The 24,942-nt window shown below is 35.7% G+C and overlaps 1 protein-coding gene across 5 annotated transcripts in view; it reads left to right on the forward strand.

Moving 5' to 3' along the window:
- SRGAP2 (SLIT-ROBO Rho GTPase activating protein 2) overlaps positions 1-24,450 on the forward strand; it is a 79,151-nt gene extending 54,701 nt beyond the window's left edge. For all 5 annotated transcript variants that reach the window (XM_039320055.1, XM_039320058.1, XM_039320057.1 and 2 more), the window contains exons 13-19: positions 1,947-2,052; positions 4,942-5,166; positions 10,830-10,909; positions 11,921-12,101; positions 12,447-12,593; positions 14,049-14,382; positions 18,492-24,450. In XM_039320055.1, coding sequence (XP_039175989.1) covers positions 1,947-2,052; positions 4,942-5,166; positions 10,830-10,909; positions 11,921-12,101; positions 12,447-12,593; positions 14,049-14,382; positions 18,492-18,872 — 1,454 coding nt within the window. In that variant the 3' untranslated portion in view covers positions 18,873-24,450. The remainder of the gene's footprint in view (positions 1-1,946; positions 2,053-4,941; positions 5,167-10,829; positions 10,910-11,920; positions 12,102-12,446; positions 12,594-14,048; positions 14,383-18,491) is intronic.
- The last annotated feature ends 492 nt before the right edge of the window (positions 24,451-24,942 follow it).

A 24,942-nucleotide genomic window follows, 5' to 3' on the forward strand; every position in this document is an offset into this window, starting at 1 on the left:
TGCATGGAGATAGTCTGTGTAAGATGCCCAGAAGAGGACTTGCCCTATTATCTGGAAACAGTTTGATCTGGTTGACCCGATGAAGTGGACAGGGCTCTTAATGCTGTCAGTGCCACCACCTGTCAGTTAGATCCTTATCCCTCCTGGATGGAGAAATCCTCCAGAATATTGACTAGCGGGTGGGTCCAGATAGTGATGAATACATCTCTAGAGGAAGGGACATTTCTGGATGCTTTTAAGCAAGCCCTGGTTCGCCCTCTCCTTTAAAAAACATGACTGGATCCCACCTGCCTGGACAATTTTCATCCAGTTTCCCATCTCGTATTCTTAGGAAAGGTTGTGGAAAAGGCCTGGCAGGTGCAGAGGATCCTGGATTAAACAAATTATATGGACCCCTTTCATTCAGGATTCAGGCCTGGTTATAGAATGGAAATGGCATTGGTTGTGCTTGTCAATGATCTCTGGTGAGAATGAGATGGGGGTAGTGCCACCATCCTCACTCTCCTTGATCTCTCAGTGGTTTCGATACCATCGGCCATGCTATCCTTTTGGGCCGGCTATAGGGGCTGGGGCTAGGTGGCACAGTTCTGTCCTGGTTCATCTCCTTTCTCTGTGGCAAGTTCCAATTGATATTGATAGGGAGAGGTCCATCCTGCAGCCAGTTGTGCGCCAGTTGCAGCCTTTCCTGGACTAGGATTCCCTGCACTCAGTCGTTCAGTCTCTAATCATCTCACGGCTAGACTATTGTAATGTGCTCTACATGGGGCTCCCTTGAAGAGCATTTGGAAGCTATAGCTGGTGCAGAGTGCAGCACGGGTAGTTATGGGCCCCTCTCAAAATAGTCCCTGTAACACCACTGTTCTGTGAGCTGCATTGGTTACCAGTCTGCTTCCAGGTGCAATTCAAGGTGTTGGTGATCACCTTTAAAGCCCTTCGTGGTGTGGTTTCAGGTTACTTAGGGACCCTCACCCACTGAAATTGGCCCATACCACTCGTGCTGGCAGAGCAGGCATGCTGCGGGTCCTATCAGCCCAATTATTCCAGCTGGCGGGGTCCAGGAGGAGGGCCTTTTCTACTGTTGTTTCTGTCCTCTGGAACATCTCCCTCCCCCCCCCCCCCGTGTGAGGTTGGAAGGAAGGAAGGAATTCCAGAAAGCGATATAAAAGGATGGATTAGCTATCTAATTTCCTTCCTTAAGTAAGAAAGTATCTTTGAAACAATGACCCAATGGCACACAGGTTGTTTAGTCAGATATAAAAAGAATGGATAGAAAGGAGAATATAGAACCAAATATAGTAAATGATCAAAGAAATATAGAAATGAAATGGTTAACAACATTTGGGTATTGGTTAGGCAAGCTGGAGATTTACAAACAAAGAATAGACCTGGATTATAAGAACAAGAAATTACAAATGATTAGAATTAAGATTAGTATAACAAATTTAGGAAATGCAGTAAAGTCATGCTATTGTATGGGACTAAATTCTAGGATAGAGGAAGTTAGAGTATAAGAAATAGAAAATGCATAATAAATAAGAGCACACTAATGATCATCTAAGAAACAACATTCATTTTTGTAAAGCATCTTGATTATAACCAACATTTTTATTGAGAGCTAGTTTGTGTCCTGCCTGGTTTTATAAGTTTATGTGACTTTTTCTTTTTTAACCTTCAAAATCACATTGTTGAGATGCAAAAAAAAAAAAGAAAAAGAAAAAACCCACCAACCTGTATACATACACACTTCTGCTATGCTGTGAATTCCCAATGTCTCTGCATGTGATAAAATAAGATTTACACATGTTCAAACATAAAAATGTTTAAAAATCAGATTATTCTTATATTTGTGAAAATGTCAACCAGAACGTAGAGTAGTAAGCTAAAGTGTGACCACATTATTCGGTTTTATCCTATCATGTCTGTGAAGCTGTTCTCTTTTTCTTTAGCAATGGACAACCTGCAAGAGAGAGCTCTACACATCCGAAAAGTCCTTCTGACTTTGCCAAAACCCACATTGATTGTAATGAGATACCTCTTCGCATTCCTCAGCCAGTAAGTGTTCGAGTTATTGAATACTGTAGCTATTACATTGGTATTCTGGAGGAAAATATTAGAACCTTAAAAGTTGAAGGACACTTTGGGGACTGTCTAATCTCACACCTACCTCTTGCATGAAGTTCATAGCTAAAGCATCTCCAACAGAAAGTTGTTTCAGCTAAAATCCTTTCTATCAGAACCTAATGCATTGCATTGAAATTCTCTTTTATAAGGCTGCAAGATAATCTGAAAAGTTAACTATCATAAATATGGTCCCTTAGAATTGTTTTGTTGAATTTCAAACATTCCCATTTAATTGGCCTCAGAAACTGAACTATATGAATATTAGAAATGCAATATATAAGAAAGTATAATGCCCATTTCACTGTTTTGGTATTTGTTGATGATGATGATGATGGAAGGGATCTTGGAGGTTTTCTAGTCCAACCCCCTTTAAATCATTTTCAGAAATTGCATCAGAATTTTGCACCCTGCTTAAATTACAAAAGTATATTTGCTTATGTTTCAGCAAGTGTTTTCCTTCTAGTACTAGTAACGAAAGAAAATAATTTTGCAGACAGTACAAATGCACCCATGTTTGATTTTTTAATTCCTGAGATTTCACTAGTCAGATGCATGTGATTTCAATTCTGCTTTTACAGCTAAGAGACTTATTTTAAGAGAAAAAGGCAGACTGACATTCTGATGTATGTATCCATTAGCCAGTTTTCTGGCAGTTATATAGGGAATGTACATTTCTGCTGTTGATAGACAGTATTATGTATTTGGAATATTGTATACTTGGTTTCATGTGACTCACCTACTTCTGTGCATTTATGCAATCTTTTTATGAATATATAAATGAGACATAATATTGGAATTTTGGGGGTGTTGATATTGACAATACATGTTATGATATGATTTAGAAGCACGTAATGCTTCTAAAATGACAGAGGGGAGAACATCCAAAAATTTCTTTAATAAATTTATACATTTTTAGGCTATCATTGGTGAATTTATATATTTCTAGACAGCTAATGCTAGATGTTTTTACTGGAGTAATTTGTGTAAGTAAATAAATCAATGCCTAGATAGAAGGCAGCATCTAATTGATCTTGATTAATTTTGAAGAAGCAAACAAATAGGATTCCTTGAATGGGAGACCATTAGGAAATACCAGATTAGAAAGTACCAAATATCTTCAAAATAGGCAGAGACAAACTATTTCTTTATTGTTGCCAAGAAACAAAATGGATATATTTATAAAATCATCAGGAGGTGATCTTTCATCTTTAAGCAAATAAATACCCTAAGCAGTCTGCTGGGAAAGATATTTTCTTAAACACAGACAGGTGGCTGCTGGTATATAATCCAGGGGTACAGCTAAGGGATTTCTCTTTTAGTTCTATCCCCTAATGTTTATATTGTTTATTAAATCTTAATGGTTACCCTACTCCTGACATGCAGCTAAGCCACAAGATAAAAAAAAATAGAGTTAATGAGCCATGTGGCAAGCTTCCAATGCTGCCCTAAAAATCTATATCTTTCTAATTTTATCAAAAGATAGAAATGTGGGGGGCCCTACAGTTGTTGAGACAGTATATTCCCTAGGGATTGGGTCACCTTGAAAAAGACCTGAGTCCAAGTCCATCCCATCAATTTCAGAAGGCAGAATCATTTTGTTCTTCAAAAACCACTGTCATTCTGCCTTTAAATATTCTGCAGATATTCTAATTAAAGGACACGGAGTGAATGTTATAGCTTGAATGTTATAAAATGTTAAATATGCATGAGAGAAGCTGAAGGACAAGTGCTAGATACTGAATTTTGTTAGCTAGCCAAGTTTATTTTATTTTTATGGATAAATAAACAGCAATGTACTGGATTTATGGCATACTTCCTCTGCAAGTTTTGTAGGGAGAGTTACAGTTAAAAACAAAAGACAAATTATTCAAGTAAAATACTTTTTTACACTGAACAATTTTTTCTCAGCTAAGTCCTGATTTCAGGTGGTCAAACTCAGTTCTTATTGAAAGATTATGCTGCCTAAGTGTGGGTAAGAGTGCATCTCCCTTTGTTCTTTGGAATTTGAAAGGTGAAACATCAGCAACTGAACTGTGTTCCTCACAGTTGAAAGCACTATTTTATAAATGACGGTAGTGGAGTATGGAGAATGTAAGGGTGAAATGTTCAGTGTGTCACATCAATGTTTCAAATGCCTATGATTGACGTTCCATGTTGAACATTGGCATGAAGCTTTTAGTGTTCTCTTTGAAAAAGAAAGATATTTTGGCTGTGAAGAATGGATGCAAATGGGGGGGGGAATCAAAAGGGTGTGTTAGAATCTTTACAGTGTTGGGCTGTGAACCATGCAGCACCATATTCAATCACACTTTCATCTGCCTCTTGGCTGTTTATGAGGTGTGGCTGATGCAGCTGTTCTCTAGGCAGGGGGCATGGTACAAATGCCAAAAAAATGCTGGCAATAATGTGCAGTCTGTACTAAAATGAAACTAGATGATGAGTCTTCCATCCCTCATTACACACAGCCGCACACATATACTTTTAACAAATGTTCTCTGTGTTAATTGAACATAAAGTGAAAATTGTTCCTCCTGTTAAATAAAGAAATCCATGTGCTATCCAGCAGAAAAACATTTTGAACATCTTCTGCTAGAGAAATGTCATTTATACAAAGAAAATCAAATTTGTTGTAAGGTATCAAATGCAGAAAAGCTCCCTCTTATTTGCTGTATGTAGTCGATTCTAAGTGTAACTTTAGTTAAGTAGTCTCAAGACATACTTGCTACTTTAAATCGGATTTCCATTTTAGAAAGTTACTCTACTTCTGGGATTTGGGGATAATGTTCCCTATTGCTACTCTTCTCTCTCTTTTTCCTATAGTTTATCTCAGTTCAGTGAAGAGAACATGATGGACCCCTATAATTTAGCCATCTGCTTTGGACCCACACTGATGTCAGTGCCTGAAGGCCATGATCAGGTCTCCTGCCAAGCTCATGTTAATGAGCTCATCAAAACTATAATCATACAACATGAGAATGTCTTCCCAGGACCAAGAGAGCTGGAGGGACCTGTATACACCAGGGGTGGAAGCACTGAGGATTACTGGTACGGTAGGATGTAAACGGAGAGAAGTGAAGGGAGCAATATGCTACTTCAGTGCTGGTTCCAGGATTTATCCTCTTTTTGTTATCTGTATTGTGTAAAGACAAAGTGGCTGGAGTTGAGAGACTTAAATGCAACCAGGTTTCCCACACTACAAATATAGACCTCTTGTAGTGGCAGAAGTTATCTGGCGTGATTACACATTATTATATTATAGAAAAGTAATCCAGTCAGTTTTGTTCATGGAACTGTCTAATGATATTATGGTAATTACCATAGCCAGATTGTGAAAATATTGTACCGGCACACTGCCTGAATCCATCATTGACATCCATCACTTTTCTCAGCATGTCTTGAGCAGCTTTCCTTCAAAGGCAAAGTTGATAGCAGGTGAGCCAAGAAAGCTCAAAATGGCTTAATTTCAGGGCAGCATTAACAAAGGAGAAAGCCTTCTTTTCTCTCTAATACCACACACAAGAGGCCTGTTTGTTCTTCGTTCTAAAACCAGCATTTGCAAACAATTTAGCGGGAATAACCTTTTTCATCAGGGTTGGTGATGCCAAGGGGGATACAAGAAGTTATAAACAGGAAGGGATTTGTTTGCTCCATTCATTGAAAAAAAGACTGTTAAAAATGATTCCCCCCCCCAACTGATTTATTGCACCTTTGGGCAATTATTTAGGTTGGTTTCACTTTTCTTTTTCTGAAGTACCATCCCAAGACAGCCAAAAATTTTATTTTCACATTTTCTATAAACTGAAGCCACTCTATTAGCTGCCAATCTTAATTTTCTTTATATTGCCTTTCCCTTTGTTTAAAAATTAATGTCCCTTAGTTGATTATAAAATGGTCACAGAGCTATAAAAATGAGCTTCTGGTAATGTCTTTATTTGGAACCATGCATCCTCAGCAGGGGAACAAGGCCTAAAAAATGGGTTTCTACTGCTTCAGCTGTTCAAGTTTTAACAAAGCTTCTAAATTATGATAAACAGTAAAAGAAACAGAAGCACCTACTGTGAACAATTGGCTTGAAAATTTCCTTTGGGTAAATAGATTATCTATAACCATGGACAGTTGAAGACACTTCTCATTGCATTGGAATAGAATTAAATTTTCTAAAGAGGTTTGCCAAGACATTCTAAATGTTGTGTAAATACATTTGCTTAGTTGTAATGTTCTTTCTGGCTTGACATTTACCTGTATATACTATTTTAAGAAAATAAAATACAATTTTGGAAAAAAAAATTGGAGGCCAATATAAAATATTTAATATTTTTGTGTGTTTTTTGCAAGCTGAGTCTCTCTAATTGGTAGTTTCAAAAGCAATTTAATTTCCATTATTCTCCATGGTTTATGTTCTGCTTAATTTACATTTGTAAGATCTTGGATGTAGTATGTTTGCTCCCCACAAAAAAAGAAGTAACAGTTATCCAAAAGAAGTAACAGCTACGAGAGAGAAATGAGGCACTGAATCTTAATATGTCAAAATTGGATGAATCACAAGTCCAAATCATTGAGAGACCTTTCAAAACCTTCCCTGAATAACTCTTTTTCAACAGTAGATCAAGGAATTCTTGAGAAGCAATGTGCTTCTTGGGACCATGAAGTTAATGTTAAGGAAAACCCATCTTCTTACAGTGAGTCTTACTGGCTGCCAAATGTAGGAGTGCTTATTTTAAGGAGCTAAAACAAACCTTTCACTTCTTCCCTGTGCTGATGAAACATGTATTCTCCAACTCCCAGCCTACTGCCTTGCAATTATATTGCTGCTGATATGTTTGTGGATTCTAAATTTCTTTGGTCTTCCCTAAACCATTCAGTGATTAGCACTCACAGCAGGGTTACCATTTTTTGAGTTGTAATTCTTTTGCCTCTATAGTATGTGCTGTATCATTAAGTAGACCAAAGCATCCAGCTGGGACTACTAGATCCGATGCTACTTGAAGCAGGAGAGAGCTTCTAATTTTCAGTGTTTATTTTTCCATATGATAAGAAGATTAAGAAATAGTGTAGAATCTGAGGTTTGTGTCTACTCCTCAGGCGAGGGAGGAGTACAGAAAGAACAGCAAGGAGTATTTCTAGAGATTTTTCAGATTAGTAGTTTGCTGAATTCATAATTATGGCCCTGCTAAATCCACCAATTTTACCTGAAGATTAAAAGCAAAGTTATATATGATTCCTAAGTGAGAAATACAAAGTTTGAGCTAATTCTTTATTAAAACTTCTTAAGCTAGATACACAAAAAGTAATTGTTGAAGATAAGCAGCTAAATTAAGCCAGTTCACAAGCAGTATTTTAACTCTGATTATGAAAGATCTTTTCACACTGTAGTTTTGTCTTTTTTCCTGCATTTTAGATTACATAGCGTTAATTTCTTTCACTTGGAGGGTGGTACTAATATCACTTAGCCATTTTTTCCAGGTGGCACAGATATCCATAAACATGGCAACTTTATGCACTTACTCAACACTTTCAGAACAAATTGTACTGAACATTTTGATTCTGAAAATCTTCTGAAAATGGTGGGTTTAGTCTCTGAGGAAGTTGTAATGTCCATAATGCCAGGATACAAGTGTGTAGTTACCCAACACAGCTTTAAGATAATAGGAAAGACTACTATGTTTCTAGAAGGAAGCTTAATCACATGAACACATTCTACAATTCTTTCTTCAAAGATTAAGAAATTCAGGAAATTTCTTGTGTGCAAAGTAATTGAGTTTGGAGAATCATCAACTTTAGTAACTGGTCACCATCTGTGATACCTCATAAATTCAACACTACTTGGATTTCATAGCTTTGCAGCAGGAGTCTGGTAATAGCTAAACAAATTTGCTTTGAACAAAAAAACCCCACATTTTTTCACTTGTATGGTAATTTCTGTTTGTTATTCTTCCATATCTCCCATATCAGCATATAAATAAATGGTCATGTAAGAAAGAAAATATATTTTTAGAGAAAGGGAGCATTTTTCAATAAAATGTCAACTTGAAGTGTAATTTTTTCTCCACTGCATGTATTACATTTTAATTATATACTTTATTTAAAATTAATTATGAAATTTCAGTTACTAGTTTTATATATTTTATTCTTCCTTGGAAAATATAGAAACATTATGTATGTATTATGTATTCATAATCTAATATAATTTAAGGTGCAGATTTGGAGGGCAGCTAATATTTTGTGAGTTTCTATGCAGTAATTGTGATTAAATTTTATTAAATGTGTGTACAAACACTAATAAATACACTTTTATTAAAAATAGCTAACAAAAATGTCTAACAGTACAGTAAGAAGTATATTACTATAAGTTGATTAATGAAAAAATCAATTTATAATGATGGTATCTTTTGATTTTGCTTTTACCTCCCAAGGTACATGATTGGTGAAATCACCCAGAAATAGAGTGTGGAGACCAACATTTTTGATTCCCACAGCAAAGGGGCAAAATAGGTGCCTGAAATACTGCAAAATCTTAAGCCATCCTTTTTTTATTGTTATATGGCTTAGAGACCACTCCAATCAATCAACTCTAAGTAGCCTTGCCCTTTAAACCTCTTAAAAACAGAGAAAATCAGCTTAATTTTATAAAGATTAAAGGAGATATTGGTGCCTAAGATTTGGGGAGCTTTAAGATATTGTATCCATTTGGCTTTTTTAAAAAATGAAAAAAGGAATTGTCTAGGCAATTATGTGGTTTTTAATGTGTTTTTAATCTATGTATTGGACTTATACTAGACCACACAGTCTTCTTGGAATTGAGTGACCTTAACAACTTTTATTTTGACATTTGCATAAAGGATAAAAACGTATTTTGTTACTAGATCATGGACTTATATCTGCTATTTATTGAGATTTTTGAAAATATCAGTTCTCTCATTCTTATCCTTGTAAAATATAAAGTTGATCTGTTCCAGAGTAGAAATAGTGCAGCACACAGAAACATTTCTATATCAGAGTCCTGCTTTCTTTTCCTCTGCAATACAGACATTCACCATAGCATGCTTCTGACCCTATTTCTGGTGCACATCACTAGAACAACACAAACAAGCTCTTTCACAAAGAGAAGGGAGTTGGAATGAAATGTGGGAGGAATGCCTAAGCCTCCCCATCTTCATAACTGCTTAACCAAGAAAGACCCACATGCCAGCATGTGAGTCAATCATAAGAAATACAGGACATTGCACAGTGGAAAAGGGCTGATCTTTGTTATCTATGATTGATTAACAACAAGCTTGCTTTTCCGCCTTAGTACTAAGACAGGGAATGTACTGGAAAAGATTGAGTACTTCTGCCTTTATCTGCTCAATTGGATGAGAAACACTGATCACCAAAGCTTTGACTGTGATAATATCTAATCCACCCCAGTATGAAAAAAAAGGCCTTTGGTTTTGGTCTTTGGTCTTTTACCTCAGTATTAACAGAATCTTGAATCATACTGATGGCATCTATTACACTTTTATTATCCTTTTAACCTCTCTCTTTTTCAAATTTGTACCAAGTATCCTCTATTTTCACATGTGATTTTGGGACTTTAGGTTTTTGTTTTTGTTTTAATAGCTTGCTGAAAAATAGAAGGTGAAAGCTATTCTGAGAGAGATGGGTGGTTAAAAAATGAAATACAGTACAGTACAGTACAATACAATACAATACAACAACACAGCATGCATACATACCTACATACCAGGCGGTTTGAAAACAGACATTTTTTTATTGTTATGTTTGGGGAGAGAGATTGATAGGTGAGCCAACATAATTGAAGTATTTACTTGCCTTTCCATAGCAAATTATTTCTGAGCGCTTGGACTTATGTTGATATTACAGAAAGAAAACTATATTTACTATATAGCAAAATCATTGCAAGACAGATAGACTTGGCAAAATGCCACTTGAACTTGGCATTTTGCCATGGGACCTCTGCATTTGATTTTCTCTCTCTATCTCCTTCCATTAACTACAAAAGAATTCAGCGAGGAGATGGGGGAGCACTCCCTGAAATAGCTGGATCCTCATAGAATTATCAGAACCTTAGGTTAACAAATATTTTTTTCTGAGTTAAAGCAATATTGAACTGAAGATCCTTGCCTCCAACATTTCATATTCGAAATATGTTTCAGCAAAATGTTAGAGAAATTAAAATTTACCAACAGAGCTCATATGCCACAGATTTATATTTAAATTTTAAATTATCAGGCATCATTGATAGAGAAAAACTTTTTTCACCAGCCATAAAAAAGAGATCATGCTGAGATACTTGGATCAATGATTTGGCTCAGACGAAGGCAAATCCACGAGATCATTATTGCTAGTGTAGATAATATTCTTCACCATCTACCTCACTTATTTCAGGATATCACAAAAGGGTACGTTCTTGCTATCTGAAGCATTTCGTCTCTACCCTCTGGTGTCACGAAGGAGCTTCTTTTCCCATTCAGAAATAAAATCAAAGAGAAAAATGATCAGTCCCTCAACTATGAGCATATTTAGTTTGAAGTACTTGATAATATACAGCTTTATTCAACATTGCTTTTCAAACCAGAACTAAGTAAAGATAAGATAATGTTAGGTGAAAAAGTGATACCTGAAGTACCACATACCATTTTAATGATGTGGTTACGATAAAGATTGCAGCCATAAGTCTAACTTTCTGTGCATTTCTTTTTCTGCAGTGAAAGCCCCCATGGAGAGACTGTCTCTACAGAAGATGCCACTCAGGATATAACTATTGAACACCATACAAGTGATGATGGTAAGTTGTGTCTGATAGATTCTTCACAGTCCCATTTTTTCTCATATTTGGAATGAAATATTGAAATATCATCTTGGAAGAACATTATTGTGGATATTGCACAAAACCTGAAAAACAGCATTATGAATCCTGAAAAATAAGCTGTAAGGGAAATTGATTTCATTATATTCCTTTTGCAATAAAGCTCTTTTCCTTCCACTGCTATTGAGCAATTAGCAAATTTTTTAGATTCACACATTTTATCCGATGGCAACAAATATTTAACATACTGGACATTGGTATTAAATTTATAAGTGTTTTAGTTAAAGAGGTGCAGAACCTTTTGTGCACAGTGTTTTGTGCATGGAACAACTGTTTTGGGATGGTTTGAACCTTAATCAAAACAGACATTTTGTATGTGACAGAACAAAATGAGGAGTGTTTTGTTGTAGATACAGGTAGTGAACAGAAATTGTTCAGGAGGGTAAGAAGAGGAAAAGTCAAGGATATTGGCAAATGTACAGGAAGAGAGAAAAAAGAGAAACCCTGCAAGACTTTTATGGGGACATGGACTCATGGGCCATTGTTACACTGAGTCTGTTCCATACTCCTTAGATCATTGTAATAAAGAAAGAAGCATAGACCAGCACATTGGTGGAAGCAGCGTTTGAGGAAATAAAAGGAAGGGAAGGTGCTGCCAAGTTTGGGAAATTGGATGGTCTGTGGGAAAGGACACACTGGAAAGCTGCTGAAATAAGTGGAGAGAAGGGGTGACATGCATTACCTTTGCTGTATTTGCCCTCAACATCTGGTGTCAGTCTGTTAGCTGCCAATATTAATTTTGCTTATTTACATTACTTTTCCCCTTTTTAAAGTTGATGGTACCTAGCTGATTATAAAATGGTCACTGGGTTATAAAATTGTGCTTCTGTTAATGTCTTTATTTGGAGGCTATAGGACATTGTGCATAAACTTGTGTGAGCGCACACACAGATACTGTGTACAAATTCAAATTTTCTCATTTTGTTGTAGAATGTGAACCCATTGAAGCAATAGCCAAATTTGACTACTCGGGCAGAACCGCACGTGAGCTGTCTTTTAAAAAGGGGGCGTCCCTCCTGCTTTATCACCGGGCTTCTGACGACTGGTGGGAAGGCCGTCACAATGGCATTGATGGTTTGATCCCTCATCAGTACATTGTTGTCCAGGACACGTATGTTATTTCTTACTGCTGTGCAGGAATCAATTTAACATTATTTTTGAAGATTATTCATTGAAATGTTTTTCATTCATTCATGTAGAGTCTTGTGAACATTGGTTCTATGTTTTATGTTTCTGAATTTATCAATAAAATCTTCCTTGATAGTTTTTCAAACTGCTTTTTGGCTACTCTAAGGAAGGATCCCTTTAAGCAAGGGAGTAAAAGGAGATAATATAATGGGAAGCAAAAGAATTGTGTTGAAAAAATGTCTGTGGCACCTATGTTTTATACTCTAATAGTGCAGCTTGAGGATATAACATAGAGTTGTTGTATGTTCTTTTTTTCTTTCTTTCCTAGTGAGGATGGAATGTCTGAAAGATCAAGCCCAAAATCTGAAGTAGAAATAAATTCTGAGCCACCTGAAGAAAAAGTGACAGCCAGAGCTGGTTCAAATTGTCCAAGTGGCAGCCATGTGGCTGATATTTATCTTGCAAATATCAATAAGTAAGCTATATCAGCATTTCTTTATAGCATAAAAATGGTCCATTGGTTAGGAAAAAAATACTATTTCTTGTGAAGTGAAAATAATCAGGTGCTATTATGATCTCCAAATCTATAATGTTGATCAGATTTAATTTTTCAAGTACTTAGGGTTCACTTTTTAGCACTGGAAAATTTACCACGCCACTTGCTTTATTCTGTGTTCTCACTGTCTCCCATCATGGTCAAAGAAGGACTCACATTATTTTCTTAATGGCCTGTGTTCTTTGATTTCCTTTTATATAACTTTCCCAGGATTAGCTTTTGTAAACTCACATGTTCAGAAATAAAATCTTTGATTTATTATAAGGGTTCCGCATAGGGAAGAGATTTCTTTAGCACAGTTCACATGATTATATGATATAGCAATTCGTATCTAGTATTGCTTTTTATTTAAATACCAAAATATAAAAATAAGTTTTGATTAGATAAAGTTTCTGTTTCTTACTACATGCAACACAATATGGATCTGCAAAAGTTGCACATTCAACCTGTTCTGCAAATGAAATATTACTCCATCCATTTTGAAATGTCCGAGTTTGAATGTGAAACAGGTGTTTGAAATGCAAAGATTCTGAAAGCATTCTAGAAATGTATTGAATGGAAAAAAGTGTTTGAACTAAGAATGGAACTGTTTTGAATTTAAAATATTTCAACAACAGTGAAATATTTTCTTTTTACACTCAGAACAGCTATTTCACTCTCAAAATGGAAAGTTCCAAAGTCTGAACAATTGGAAATTTAAATACTTACACATGCTTTTGACATAATCCATTCTCATCTTGTGACTATCCATCTTCTTCATACGATGTTTTTAAAAATTGAAGAATTCCTGAATTGCCTTGATATGTTGAGCTGATGGAGCATCACATTCAGATCTTGAAGGAATCTCAATTTATCTTTTGACCATTTGTTATTTCAGCATTTGTTGTCAAGGCATTCTACTGAGATGAATACTTTAAATTGCCACAAATGCTGAAATCTGCTGTTGAAATCCACATTTTGTTTATAAATAATTACTACAATTATAATTTGTAACTCATCATTTCAAAGAAATCAGAGCAAAATGTATAATTACTTTTTTCCTCCTCCTTAGTTCAAAGAAGGGAAGCTTGCAGATTCTAAATCACACGCCAAGCTTAGTGGTGAAAAACTAATTTAAAATTTTAAGAATCCATGACCTCCATATATTACTGCCCATAGCCGGTGCCAGTGGCCCCAGCTACTTTAGTTCATATTCCGTTCTAATTAATACACAACTGGCTGGATGTTACAACTAGTATTAACAATTAAAGTAGTTGTTTCTGCAGAATGCTTATTGAGCAACTTTCTTTTCTTTCTGACATTTCCTTTGTCTAGAAGTTATTTCTATCCATGTTGTTTGAAAAATATGTTTTTGTGTTGCTTTTATAATGACAGACAAAGAAAGAAGCCCGAGTCAGGGAGTATACGAAGAGCATTCCGTCAGAGTGACAGCCATGGATTACCCAGCTCACTGGGGGAACCCACACCACCTGGAGCTATAGCCAGTGCTCGTCCTTCCTCACAGCCCATTATGAGCCAAAGCCTCCCAAAGGATGCACCAGTCCCAGATGCATGCTCCATCAGTGGCCATGGGAGTCTCAATTCTCTCAGTAGGCATGCCTCCCTGAAGAATAGGATAGATAGCCCCCATATCCGGAAGAACGTGACTGCAGGAAGATCAAAGAGCTTTAACAACCACCGGCCCATGGATCCTGAAGTCATTGCACAGGTAATGAAATTCTAGGCCAGGGTAACCTTCAAAGGGTACCAAATTGATTCTTTCATCTCCTGCAATCATTTAAAAATCTCTTTCGTGAGTTTGATGTTGATATCCATTACCTTCATAGAATACTCAAAATATTTTCCAGATATTCTCTGAATATTTTGATGTGGGCAACAAGTGTTATTTGATGTCAATAATGTATATTTTGCTTCAGTATTTGCTTCAGATCAGGAAACGTCCCCTTAGAGGTGATCAAAACAAGTCAAGTTTTGAATTATGAGGTAACCTTTGATTTTGAATTTCAAATTCAAATCTGAATATTTTACAATTTTTTAAAAAAATTGAAAGTCTGTTTTTCACTTCTAAAACATCAGCTCAGTTTGTGATTGCTGCATGTTTAATCAATCCCAAAAGCATGAAACAGTTACTACATTTTGTCTGTGTAGGATCAATATTCACAGATTCAAGGAGGCTGAAAAAGACCCATATTCTGTATTGAAAAGCATCTCCATTAAATACAGACATACATATTTTATTGAGAACTTTGTAACTCCCTAAACTTTGGGAGAAGCTTATTTTGTTTCTGGAGGTGAACCCAAATGCTAAAAATTTGTTCTCTGTTATATGTAATATAACACAAAAAGTTTTCATAGTCAATACTATTGAGGGAACTGGCCAGATATTCATGTTCCCTTTAACTAAAGTAGCACCAATAAATAGAAAATCAGTTCTTTCTCCTTATATCGCCCAAACATTTGACAGCATGGAATTGTAGTTACCTATAAACAGATTCAGAAAATCTTATGTTTACATAGCGTATGTTTGTTAATTGGATTTTAACCTATATAATCAAAGACCATCTCTTATCACGTCTTATATAATCTACCTTATATGTAAATAGATCTGAAATTTTTTACATCCTTTCTTTAGTTTTCTGCAGCTAATAAAGGGAAGTCCTAATAAGACCAACAGAAAGGAAACAAAATCCACATTAGCATCATAATCACTCAAAATAAGTTCCTCTTATTTTGTAGAATAGCTGTCTGAATTAAGATTTGATTTATTTCTTCAATCTGTGGCTTTCTGACCACAGTTATTATTCATAAAGCTTTACTATGACATTTTACTTCTCATAAATCATCTGGAAAAATATTTGCAAGAACCTTATGGAATCTGAGCCACTTCCTAAAAAAAGATGCTTTTTAAGATTCCAGCATCTTTTCTACCAACAGCATTTTAATCTCTTGAGCACAAAATGTTAGAAAAATAGGGCTTTCTTTGTCATTGTTTTCAAACTGTAGTCAATTCTGTGTGTGCTTAACTGGTTAGATGTTGAAGAGACACAGGAGAAGACATCAAGAAGACCAGCCACCTGCCTTGTTTTTTAGGACTTTTCTAATTCTTTTTTGTGTTTCTCAGTGTCTGTGATAAGAAGCTATCCTTTGAACAAAGCGGCTCTCTTTGTTTCTGTTGGCAGAAATATGGGCTGGTATTCCCTGCATGTGTGTATACACAGCTGTGACCGGATATGGATGCTGAGACATTTAAACCAAGCCCACACAGGAAAATATCTTGTCTCTTAGCTGGAACTTTCTCCCAAGCTGAATGGTGAAGCCTGCCTTAAAACATGCACAAACATGGGGCTCTCCTTCTCTTCACTGTTCATGTATTGCTTTCATTAAAAGGTCGATAGTGCGGCATTCTGGTTAAAGTACTCCAGCATGAGATACAAGCCAATATAAATATGCTTTAAAATCTTAAGTTCAGCAGGAGGACCCTTGTATTCAATTTTGTTTGATTAGTTCTTTTTAGCAGCTCTGCCCACATTTTAAAGACATTAGAAATAAGCCATACTAAAGCAGATGGAATTTTTAAAAAAACCTCCCAGTATCCATCAACAACAGTGTACTACACATAGACAATAGGTTTTCACTATTGTTTCTTCTTCAGCTTTGGCCAGTTTTTCCTTTTCCAATATGTGATAGGTCTGTTAAAAAACTGAGAATATTGTAGTACAAAGCAAGGCATTCCAAAACTGAAATTATACTGGAATTGAGGGGAAAAGTCATAATGTTGTCATATTCTAAATAGCAGCACACAGAAAAAAAGGTTTTAGGATGGTAGCAGTTCTTATATTTAATTGGCTGAGCTGTAGCCTTTAATTCCTTCTGTAGCTGATTCATGTCATTGTTTTTCCTGCCTAATTTTGTAGCTTCAAGCAAATTCTGAAGGATATTCATATAATTTCTTTGCAACAGTATTAAAGTGGCTTAGCATTCTTTCAGAATGTTTTCCCAACTTCCCAATATGGCCAACAACCATGGGCTTTCCTTGAGGTCTCTCATCCAGGTGCTAACCAGTTCTGACCTTACTTAGGTTTTTTTTTGTTTTGTTTTTTTGTTTTTTTTTTGAGATCAGCTAGATGCAAGTAGAGTCTTGTGCCATTCTCGAGGGGTAGAATCTAAATATAAGAAGGTCTTGCTTGTTATTCTTATCCAGTTATGTTGAAATGCAAAAGATATAAACAGATGACCAGTGGGATATAACCTTATATTAATCATGTATTCTTATATTACTTATTACAAAAACATGTAATTATAGGCTTAATTTAATATTAACATCATTTCTGATTCTATGATGTTGTCCAAAAATTAGGTAGATGTTATGGCTGGGTTTTTACCAACCTGGACAAGAGTCTATATTTCCTGTTTTGTAATCTAATTGGTAATACCTGTTATGGTTCTCTTCTTCATTAATGTGTTTTATCCTTGCCATTTACTTGGATATCATTGCTTTGATATCTATTTACAAAGTTTGTAATGGCTTATATCTTTTTGCTTTCAATTAAAATCTGCTTTTATCCTTTTTCTGCCAAAATGTAATTCATTGTTTCCATAAGGGAATCCGATCAATAAAACTAAAAAGGGTTACATTAAATTATAACTGCCCTTTCATATCCTCCCAGGTCTGATTTCAAACTCTGCAAGATACTCATCTTTCATCTGACACCACTATCTCTCAGAGATCTGTATTTTGCTTTAAAAATCTTTTCAGACTGAAGTCAAAGGCATTGGGTTACTGTCTTTGTTCCTCCTTTTTCTCCTCCTGGACTGATTTACCTTCCCGAGTGCCTTTTAAAATATCTATGAGGAAACTTAAATGTTGTAGCCAAAGTGTGAGTCATGGAAATGTTAAATCATTTCAGCTGTCCAAAAATCTATTATGCCAATGAAGCCCACATCTATAGCTGAAACGCTAAGTAAAATTTTAGGCTTAAAAATGAAACAAGAGATTGGCCTGACACATTACCGTACTTGTCTCTTGCATTATCTACATAAAGAAACAAGTGTCATATGAGCAACATTTTTCATACATCTCCAGAGCTTATAGATGCTTAAAATACCATAAAATATGTAGCATCAATGAGGAGATGCTGAGATATGCCATGCTCCAGATGCAAAGTGGAATACCACTCATTAACCATGAAGCTAGCATGCAGCTAAGCATGTTTCCATTCTTTTCAGGAATTTCACCACTCTCAAGGTTCAGCTTGGTATACCAAAGGAATGGATAGAAAATACTCAAAATGTGGGTAATTTCTGCTGTTTTATAGATTGAGGAAACAGATTTGAGGAAAATATAGATCAGTATGCCCTTTTGACTTCTGTTATAATCTGCTCAAGATTTTTTGCTGCAGTAGTTTTACCAATCAAGAGCTTTTTTTAAAAAAAAAAAGCTTCCATTTAAAAATCATCATCCTTTAGAATCAGAATAACTCTTTTTCTGAGCTTTAGTTTCAAGGATTAAAAAAATGAGACAGCGAATGTTGATGAAGTTCAGAGAAAATAGCTCACATATAAATTATATGAAAACTTGCATAGTGAAATAAGCTGTCTGCCATCTAAAACGCTAGGAACAGGTTTTTAGATATTATTAGCAGTTTTCTAGTTTCAAGGCAAGGATGATACTAGTCTTGCCAAGGAGATCAATTTTGGCTCCAAGTCTTTCCATGCCTTTGAGTCTACCACTGTCCATTTTGCTTCATATTTCTTATTCACTATAGATAATTGATCAACCCAGCTTCTAATAGTCATATCCAACTTTTTTTTTTCCAGGATATTGAAGCTACTATGAATTCTGCTCTGAATGAGTTGCGAGAGCTGGAAAGGCAAAGCAATGTGAAACACACACCAGATGTTGTTCTTGATACGCTGGAGCCACTGAAAATGTCCCCTGTAGTTGCACCCACCTCTGAGCCTTCCAGCCCTTTGCATACTCAAATCCTCAAGGACCCTGAACCAGCCTTTCAGCGGAGTGCCAGCACGGCAAGCGACATTCCCTGTGCCTTCAGGCCAGCAAAATCTGTCAGAATGGCTGTCCAGGTCAAACCTCCAGCCACCAGGCCAAAGCCAGCAGTTTTCCCCAAAACAAATTCCTCAAGCGCTGCAGTTGCCTCAGCTTCTCAACAGTCTACTGACAAGTCTTGTACTGTGTAAAACTGAAAACCCTACTGTGAATACAGCATTTTTGTTTCAGCTTAGTGAACTCTGTTAAGGAGACCTTACAATTTCTATTTAATTAGTATTGAACTTCTGCTAAAGATTAGTTCATAAGTTACTGGTGCCAGGAATATTCCCGCCAAGAAAGATCCAGCTAATTAAGCCTCACATTACACCACCATTGGCATTTACTAGGATGTCAAAAGTCTGTGTAACCTGAGACAGAAAGCCTGAGATCCTTGTGAAATCAGTGAGGGAAAGGCACAATTAATTAGCTTATTACTGGTAACTAATCAATGCCTTGTTCAAGTGTCTGGTCACTGGGAGACATTTCAATGACCACATGACTTGGAAATTGGTAGAAAGGATTTTCTTGCTTCAACCACTACAGGGAAAAAAATAAGGTGTTAGTTATTTTGGATGTTTTTGTTGCCACTGGCTAAGTGGGTTTTGCGCATGACTACAGTCCTCAATATTGTGACAAGATGTATTAACTGTCCACTCTCTTCCATCTCTTTCCAGGCATACCCATTCTCAAACACTAGGTTCAGTGTTTTCAGTCCTAGGTTGAAAATCCTTATGAAATGTGCCTGGAAAGCCTAGTCCTGGGCTGATGAGGCATATTTATATACAGACCTATATGTTCATTTAAAGTTAAACTAATCTTATGGGAGAGAGAAAATCTCACACGTATAAAACACTTCCTATTTACTGTATATACTTCCATGGTGCTTCCAGAACATAAGGGAACCCAAATATTTCAGAATGAGATTTCAATTTTTTCATGGGGACTCAGCAGATAAACTGAAAAAATAAGTTAACATTTAAAACAAGCTATTACAGTTCATTTTCTGGTTTTCTCATTCTCTGTCACCCTCCCTATCTTTTTTGATTCAGTGTGCTATGTGTTTGAGATATAATTGGCAGCCTAAATTTAAGAAAATCAAAACTGTCTTGAGTCAGATATATGTCCAGTATGTACCATATTTCTGGGATAGATTACCCTTTATTCAAGTATTCCACCGATGTTCCAATGAATCAGCTTAATATGATATTTTATATGATGGATTATAGTGGTTCCAAATTCCAACAAATGACACAGACTTTTGTTTTCATTTATTGGAAAATAAATTCCGATTCCAGATAGCATCATCCTAAAAACAAAAGAGACTGCACACTGAAAAGCATCAGGATAAGTTTATGTGCTGATTTATTTTCTCCAAAGGGATTCTGAATTAAAGTGGATTTTATCACAGTTTTGTCAACTGATGCTGAGATAACAAACTGAAATGTGTTTGTTTTATGCTCTAGGTTTCAAATTCCAGTCTGTTTTTCTTATGATTATAGTTACAGGTTTTTTTTAAAAAAAAAAAAAATTCTGTGCACAAATTGACTGTTCTTTTCAGATTATGGCTATTATTTAAACTGATCTTTTCTTTTGATTTTCCTACTTTTTTCAAATGCTTGGATATTTAATTGCTTATAAAAGGCCTCACAATCTCAGTGATAAAATTAAACCATGTGGATTTGGGAGATCATTTTCTCCCTGTTTCTGTGTGCATATTTCCTCTACATCTTGAATTTTTAGACTTGAGTACTGCAGTCTGATAATTAACTCTCAGGATTAGTCAGAACGCCTTTCTTCCTATTATGTTTCACTCAGGCAAAGCTACTGGATATTTTACAGTACTTTTTTTTAAAGCTTACACTATTGCTGCCAATTTTTAAGACAGAAGGGTTTTTTGCCTGTGGTGGCCAGAGGGAAGAATCAGCATTATGTCTCTCCTGGAGCACTGATATTAATAAATCCCAATGTTTACTGAACATGTCCCTTTCATTAAGAGCACATGAAAAGCCTTAGCACATGTTATGAATAGGTATATATTATTTTGCAAGGTGATGGGCAACCTTGTTAATCAAAATAACTCAAGTATATAACGCTTCATTTTTCCTAGGTTTATACTATGCTTTGTACCCCTGGAAAGCTTCAAGTTACCCAACAGGGTTGTGTGTATGTGTGTGTGCATTAAGAGTGTTTTTAATGCAGGTAGTAGTTGGCAATTTTTGTCTATTTAACTATCCTTTGGGTATATGTTTTCCCTCTCTCCCTCCCTCCCTCTCTTTCTTGCTCTCCCCCCCCCCCACTGACAGAATTCTCACCTTACATGCAATTAAATGTCCCTCAACTGGAATCTAAGTGTACATGGAGATTTATATTGCATATATAAATACTTAAATAACCTATCTTAAAATCTGTGGGTGACATGGGAACAGCTTCTGCTGCATTTTCAAAAGTAAAGTACTTTCCCCAGATACGTGATGAGCAAAGTATTGCAGAAAGAGATATAATTAAGTTGGGCCACATTGACATGACAAACCTTCATTGATTGTATGTTATTTAATAGTCATGGGTTTCTATCATTCTACTTTAGTGAAATGTTTAAGATACTTAGAAGTTCCTGTTTCTGCTTACACACAGAAGAAAGTACTGATGTCTTTCAGAGGATAGAAGAGAAGACTTCTTAAAAGAAACTGGAACAATTCTAACTTCGATGCTAATGGCCAGAAAGGATTAGGATGGCACATTAAAATGTTTCTTTTGTCTGTATCCATCAGTATATTTAGTGGCAACTTATATCTGGAATGTCTTTTACTAGCAGGAACAGATGAAGTACAGAACTTTCAGCCAAGAACTTTCATTGTTCTTGGCTGCTACTATGAACAAAGTCATGCAATAAGCAATGTAATCTAAATTAAGCAGTGATACAGAAACTTTTATGACTAGACGTATTAATAACCCCTTTTAGCTACTGTAATTAATCTGTGTAATATGTAACAAATCATTCTCAATATAAGATGTCCGCAAATGCATTATATTTATCATATTTTGTAGCCAAATTCAGTTAAAATTAGAAAACAAGTTTAGTAAGATTCCCTGCAAAGAAAATAAGTTTAGTAAGATTCCCTGCAAAGCAAACATAGGATTATCCAGTTTTTACAACACAAGTTGCCCATAAAATGTGTCATGGAACTGGAATTTTATTCATAGGTTTGCTCTTTTTTAGTTAAAATCTTCCTGAATTTTAAAGCCAAATGTTGATAATGGGAACCATGCTTTTTAAGTAATGTCTTGTATGTCTTGTATGAAAATATCATTTGATAAATATATGAAAGTAATCTAAGCAGACATTTGAAAGAAGGACAGCTAGCTGTTAGTTTTCTGAGCAGAATTCTGAACACTAAAATAATACTCTTTTTGCCACTGATAATGTGGAAAATGCTGGTACTATGAGCATGAAACATCATAGTTTTTCTTACTACTCTACAGTTCTTCATTTGAACATTGTTCTGTTGAGATAATAGACTTTCCCCTGACATGGAGAGAAGAACCGGCAAGAACCTTTCCAGTTTTGACCCTTCAACAATAGGCAACTTACAATGAGGCCCTAGAATAACTGTTGACTCCCTAAAAGACTGATTTTTCCTATGGGATCGTGGCTGCATATCAGATTCAGAGCTGCAAAAACTTTTATCTGTCTACTTGAAACTCTTCTAACTTGAGAGTTTTTATTTCACAACTGATCTTAATCCTTGTCCCAGCTAGCCAGGATTATCTTCTCTAGGCTAATCAGAATGTAGTGGAAGACAGCCAAGCCCTTTCCTTAATTACCATCATCCTTCCTACTTTTCTCTGCTATCTGAGGAAGGGAGTTGAGGAAGGATTAGTGTATTTGCTTGAATTTTATTCTCCTTTTGGATTATACCAGAAAGGCAAAGCTCTACTTTTATATTTCTTTTGCTTTGGTGGGTATCCCCAGCTTTCTGAATAGTTTCAAGAGAAAGGCTTGATTGCTGAGGCCTGACACTAACTTAAAAAAACAGTAAATTCTGAAGTCGCCAGTTTCCAAGTTCTGATTTGTTCTTGATTCCAGAAAGCATCTGAGCATGATAGATGCAAGCAAACTCCTTAATAGCCAATGTGTTTATTTTCTAAATAGACCATAACCCAAAAGGACTGAAAACCTTTCAAGGCTAAAATTGATTTCCACTGAACCTTTTCTAGAAAGCAATGTACAGTTTAAGATGGCTTTCAGTAACTACATAAGTTTAATAAACATTTTTAAGAAGCAGGAAGAAAAGAAGCTAGTTGTCCTGATTATGAGTCCTCAGTCAGATTTGCAACCTACAAAATATCAAGAGGTGGCCTTAAGCTGTAATTTCTCGAAGAGAATTTAGGGAGTTATTTTCCCAGTGTTGGCATGAACATGGTGCTGAATAATCTCCCACAACTATTCACAGCAAGCATTCTATATTGCTTACAGCTCAGCTCAGAAATGTTTCCAATGTCAGCCAATCTGAAATCCTGCTCAGACAGCACAAGGCATGGAGAAATAACCTACTTTTTCTCTGCTGCGTAGCACACAAATAACTATGCATGAGCAGTAGCTGCTTTTAAGAACGTTAACAACTCTTCCAATTCACCTGCTTAAGTGGAAAGGGAAAAAATATTTAATCAATGTTTCCATCTTAGGTGATCATGCAAGCATGGGATGGAAAAATATTTAAACTTTTGAGATAGTTTTTTAAAACAATTTAACACTGCAAGAACAGATTGTATATTTAAATATATCTATATATATATATATATATATATCTTTGGGGCCATTTTTGCTTCTAAACAAGTGAAGTGAAAATTATCTTCATTATTGTAGCAGCATTCTAATAATTTTTTAAAAGGACTTTTGCTGCTCAATCACACTGTCTCTGGAAGTAGGAGGGAGTAATCTGCCCACAGAGAGCCTCATGGATTGGGCTCTGTGAGTGCCAAAATGTTAGAGCAATATATTTAAAATACAAACAGGTAATGGAAAAGACAGACTGAAATCCATGTAGCCAAAAGCCAGCAAATGCTGAAGCAAATGTATTTGAAAAAAGAAGGGCAGCACTGTCTTTATTCTACTGTATGTAACACAGTTCAGTTGCACAGTGAAGCAATTTTCAGTTTTTGTGTTAAAATCTAATTCTGTGAAGTCAGATTTGAGTCCACGCAATGCATTTTTAATTAATTGCAGCTATAATGGGTTTGGAATGAAATATTTTTTTATTTTAAAAACAATTTTCAATTGTTCTTCTACACCAATCTCTACATGCGGTGTATATATTTTCCTGTCAAAAAGCAAAACAAGAAGCCTGTACTTTGTATATACTATTATGTACAATATTGGAGGTACATCTCTTCTTTCTTTTGGTACAGTATTAGAAGAGTAAATGTGTTGGAACTGTTAAATCCTTCCTGAAGTAAAACAAATATTTGTCGTCATTAGCAATAGTTTTGGAGAAATAAATGTTTGGGTATGGTGGAAGTGCTGGCCTACAGATAAAATTGTGTGATGTCTAATTTCTGCAAAAGATACAGAGAGTAAACTGTCGTTGAGAATTGCCACTATATTCTAAGTAGGTCCCTGCAAACTGTGCCAACTCTGCCATTTTTTTAATCATGGAAATAAAATATTGTAAGCACAGAAAATTTCCGTTTTGAAATCCATATTACTGGAAATATGAGCAATTTGTAAAACTTTCTGTGTGGAAAGTGTATTTTTTTTTAAAGAAACGACAATGCAAAGGCAAAAAAGGAAGAAGAAACAAATATTTGAATATGTAAACACGGGGGTTGAATGAGTTTATTCAGAGCTATTTCAAAATAGTATCCCAACTACTACAGAGCCATCAATTTCATACTGATAGGAAAGTAGGATGTAACAGCCTACTTTTTCCCCTTCACATGCCAGCCTTCTGAGTTCTGAATTACATATAGGATTGCTGAAATAGGCAACATTCTTCCTGCAATCTAAAATGGAAAGGACATTATTTCTCAGTTGTTTTAATTCTAGGGGGAAATAGAAGTAAAAGAAAAACATCATGGTTTTTTCCACATTACAGAGGAAGGCAGGGTGCACTATATTATTACACTTTCCTTCTTGTATTTATACATTTCTCCATAAGCTGTGGAAGACAAGAATTTTCTTTGCACACTGCCTGGCATAAAGCCACTGCACTTCACAAATTT

The sequence above is a fragment of the Crotalus tigris genome, unplaced genomic scaffold (genome assembly GCF_016545835.1).
Source record: "Crotalus tigris isolate CLP2741 ecotype Arizona unplaced genomic scaffold, ASM1654583v1 scf7180000023618.1514416, whole genome shotgun sequence".
Classification (NCBI taxonomy): Eukaryota; Metazoa; Chordata; class Lepidosauria; order Squamata; family Viperidae; genus Crotalus; species Crotalus tigris.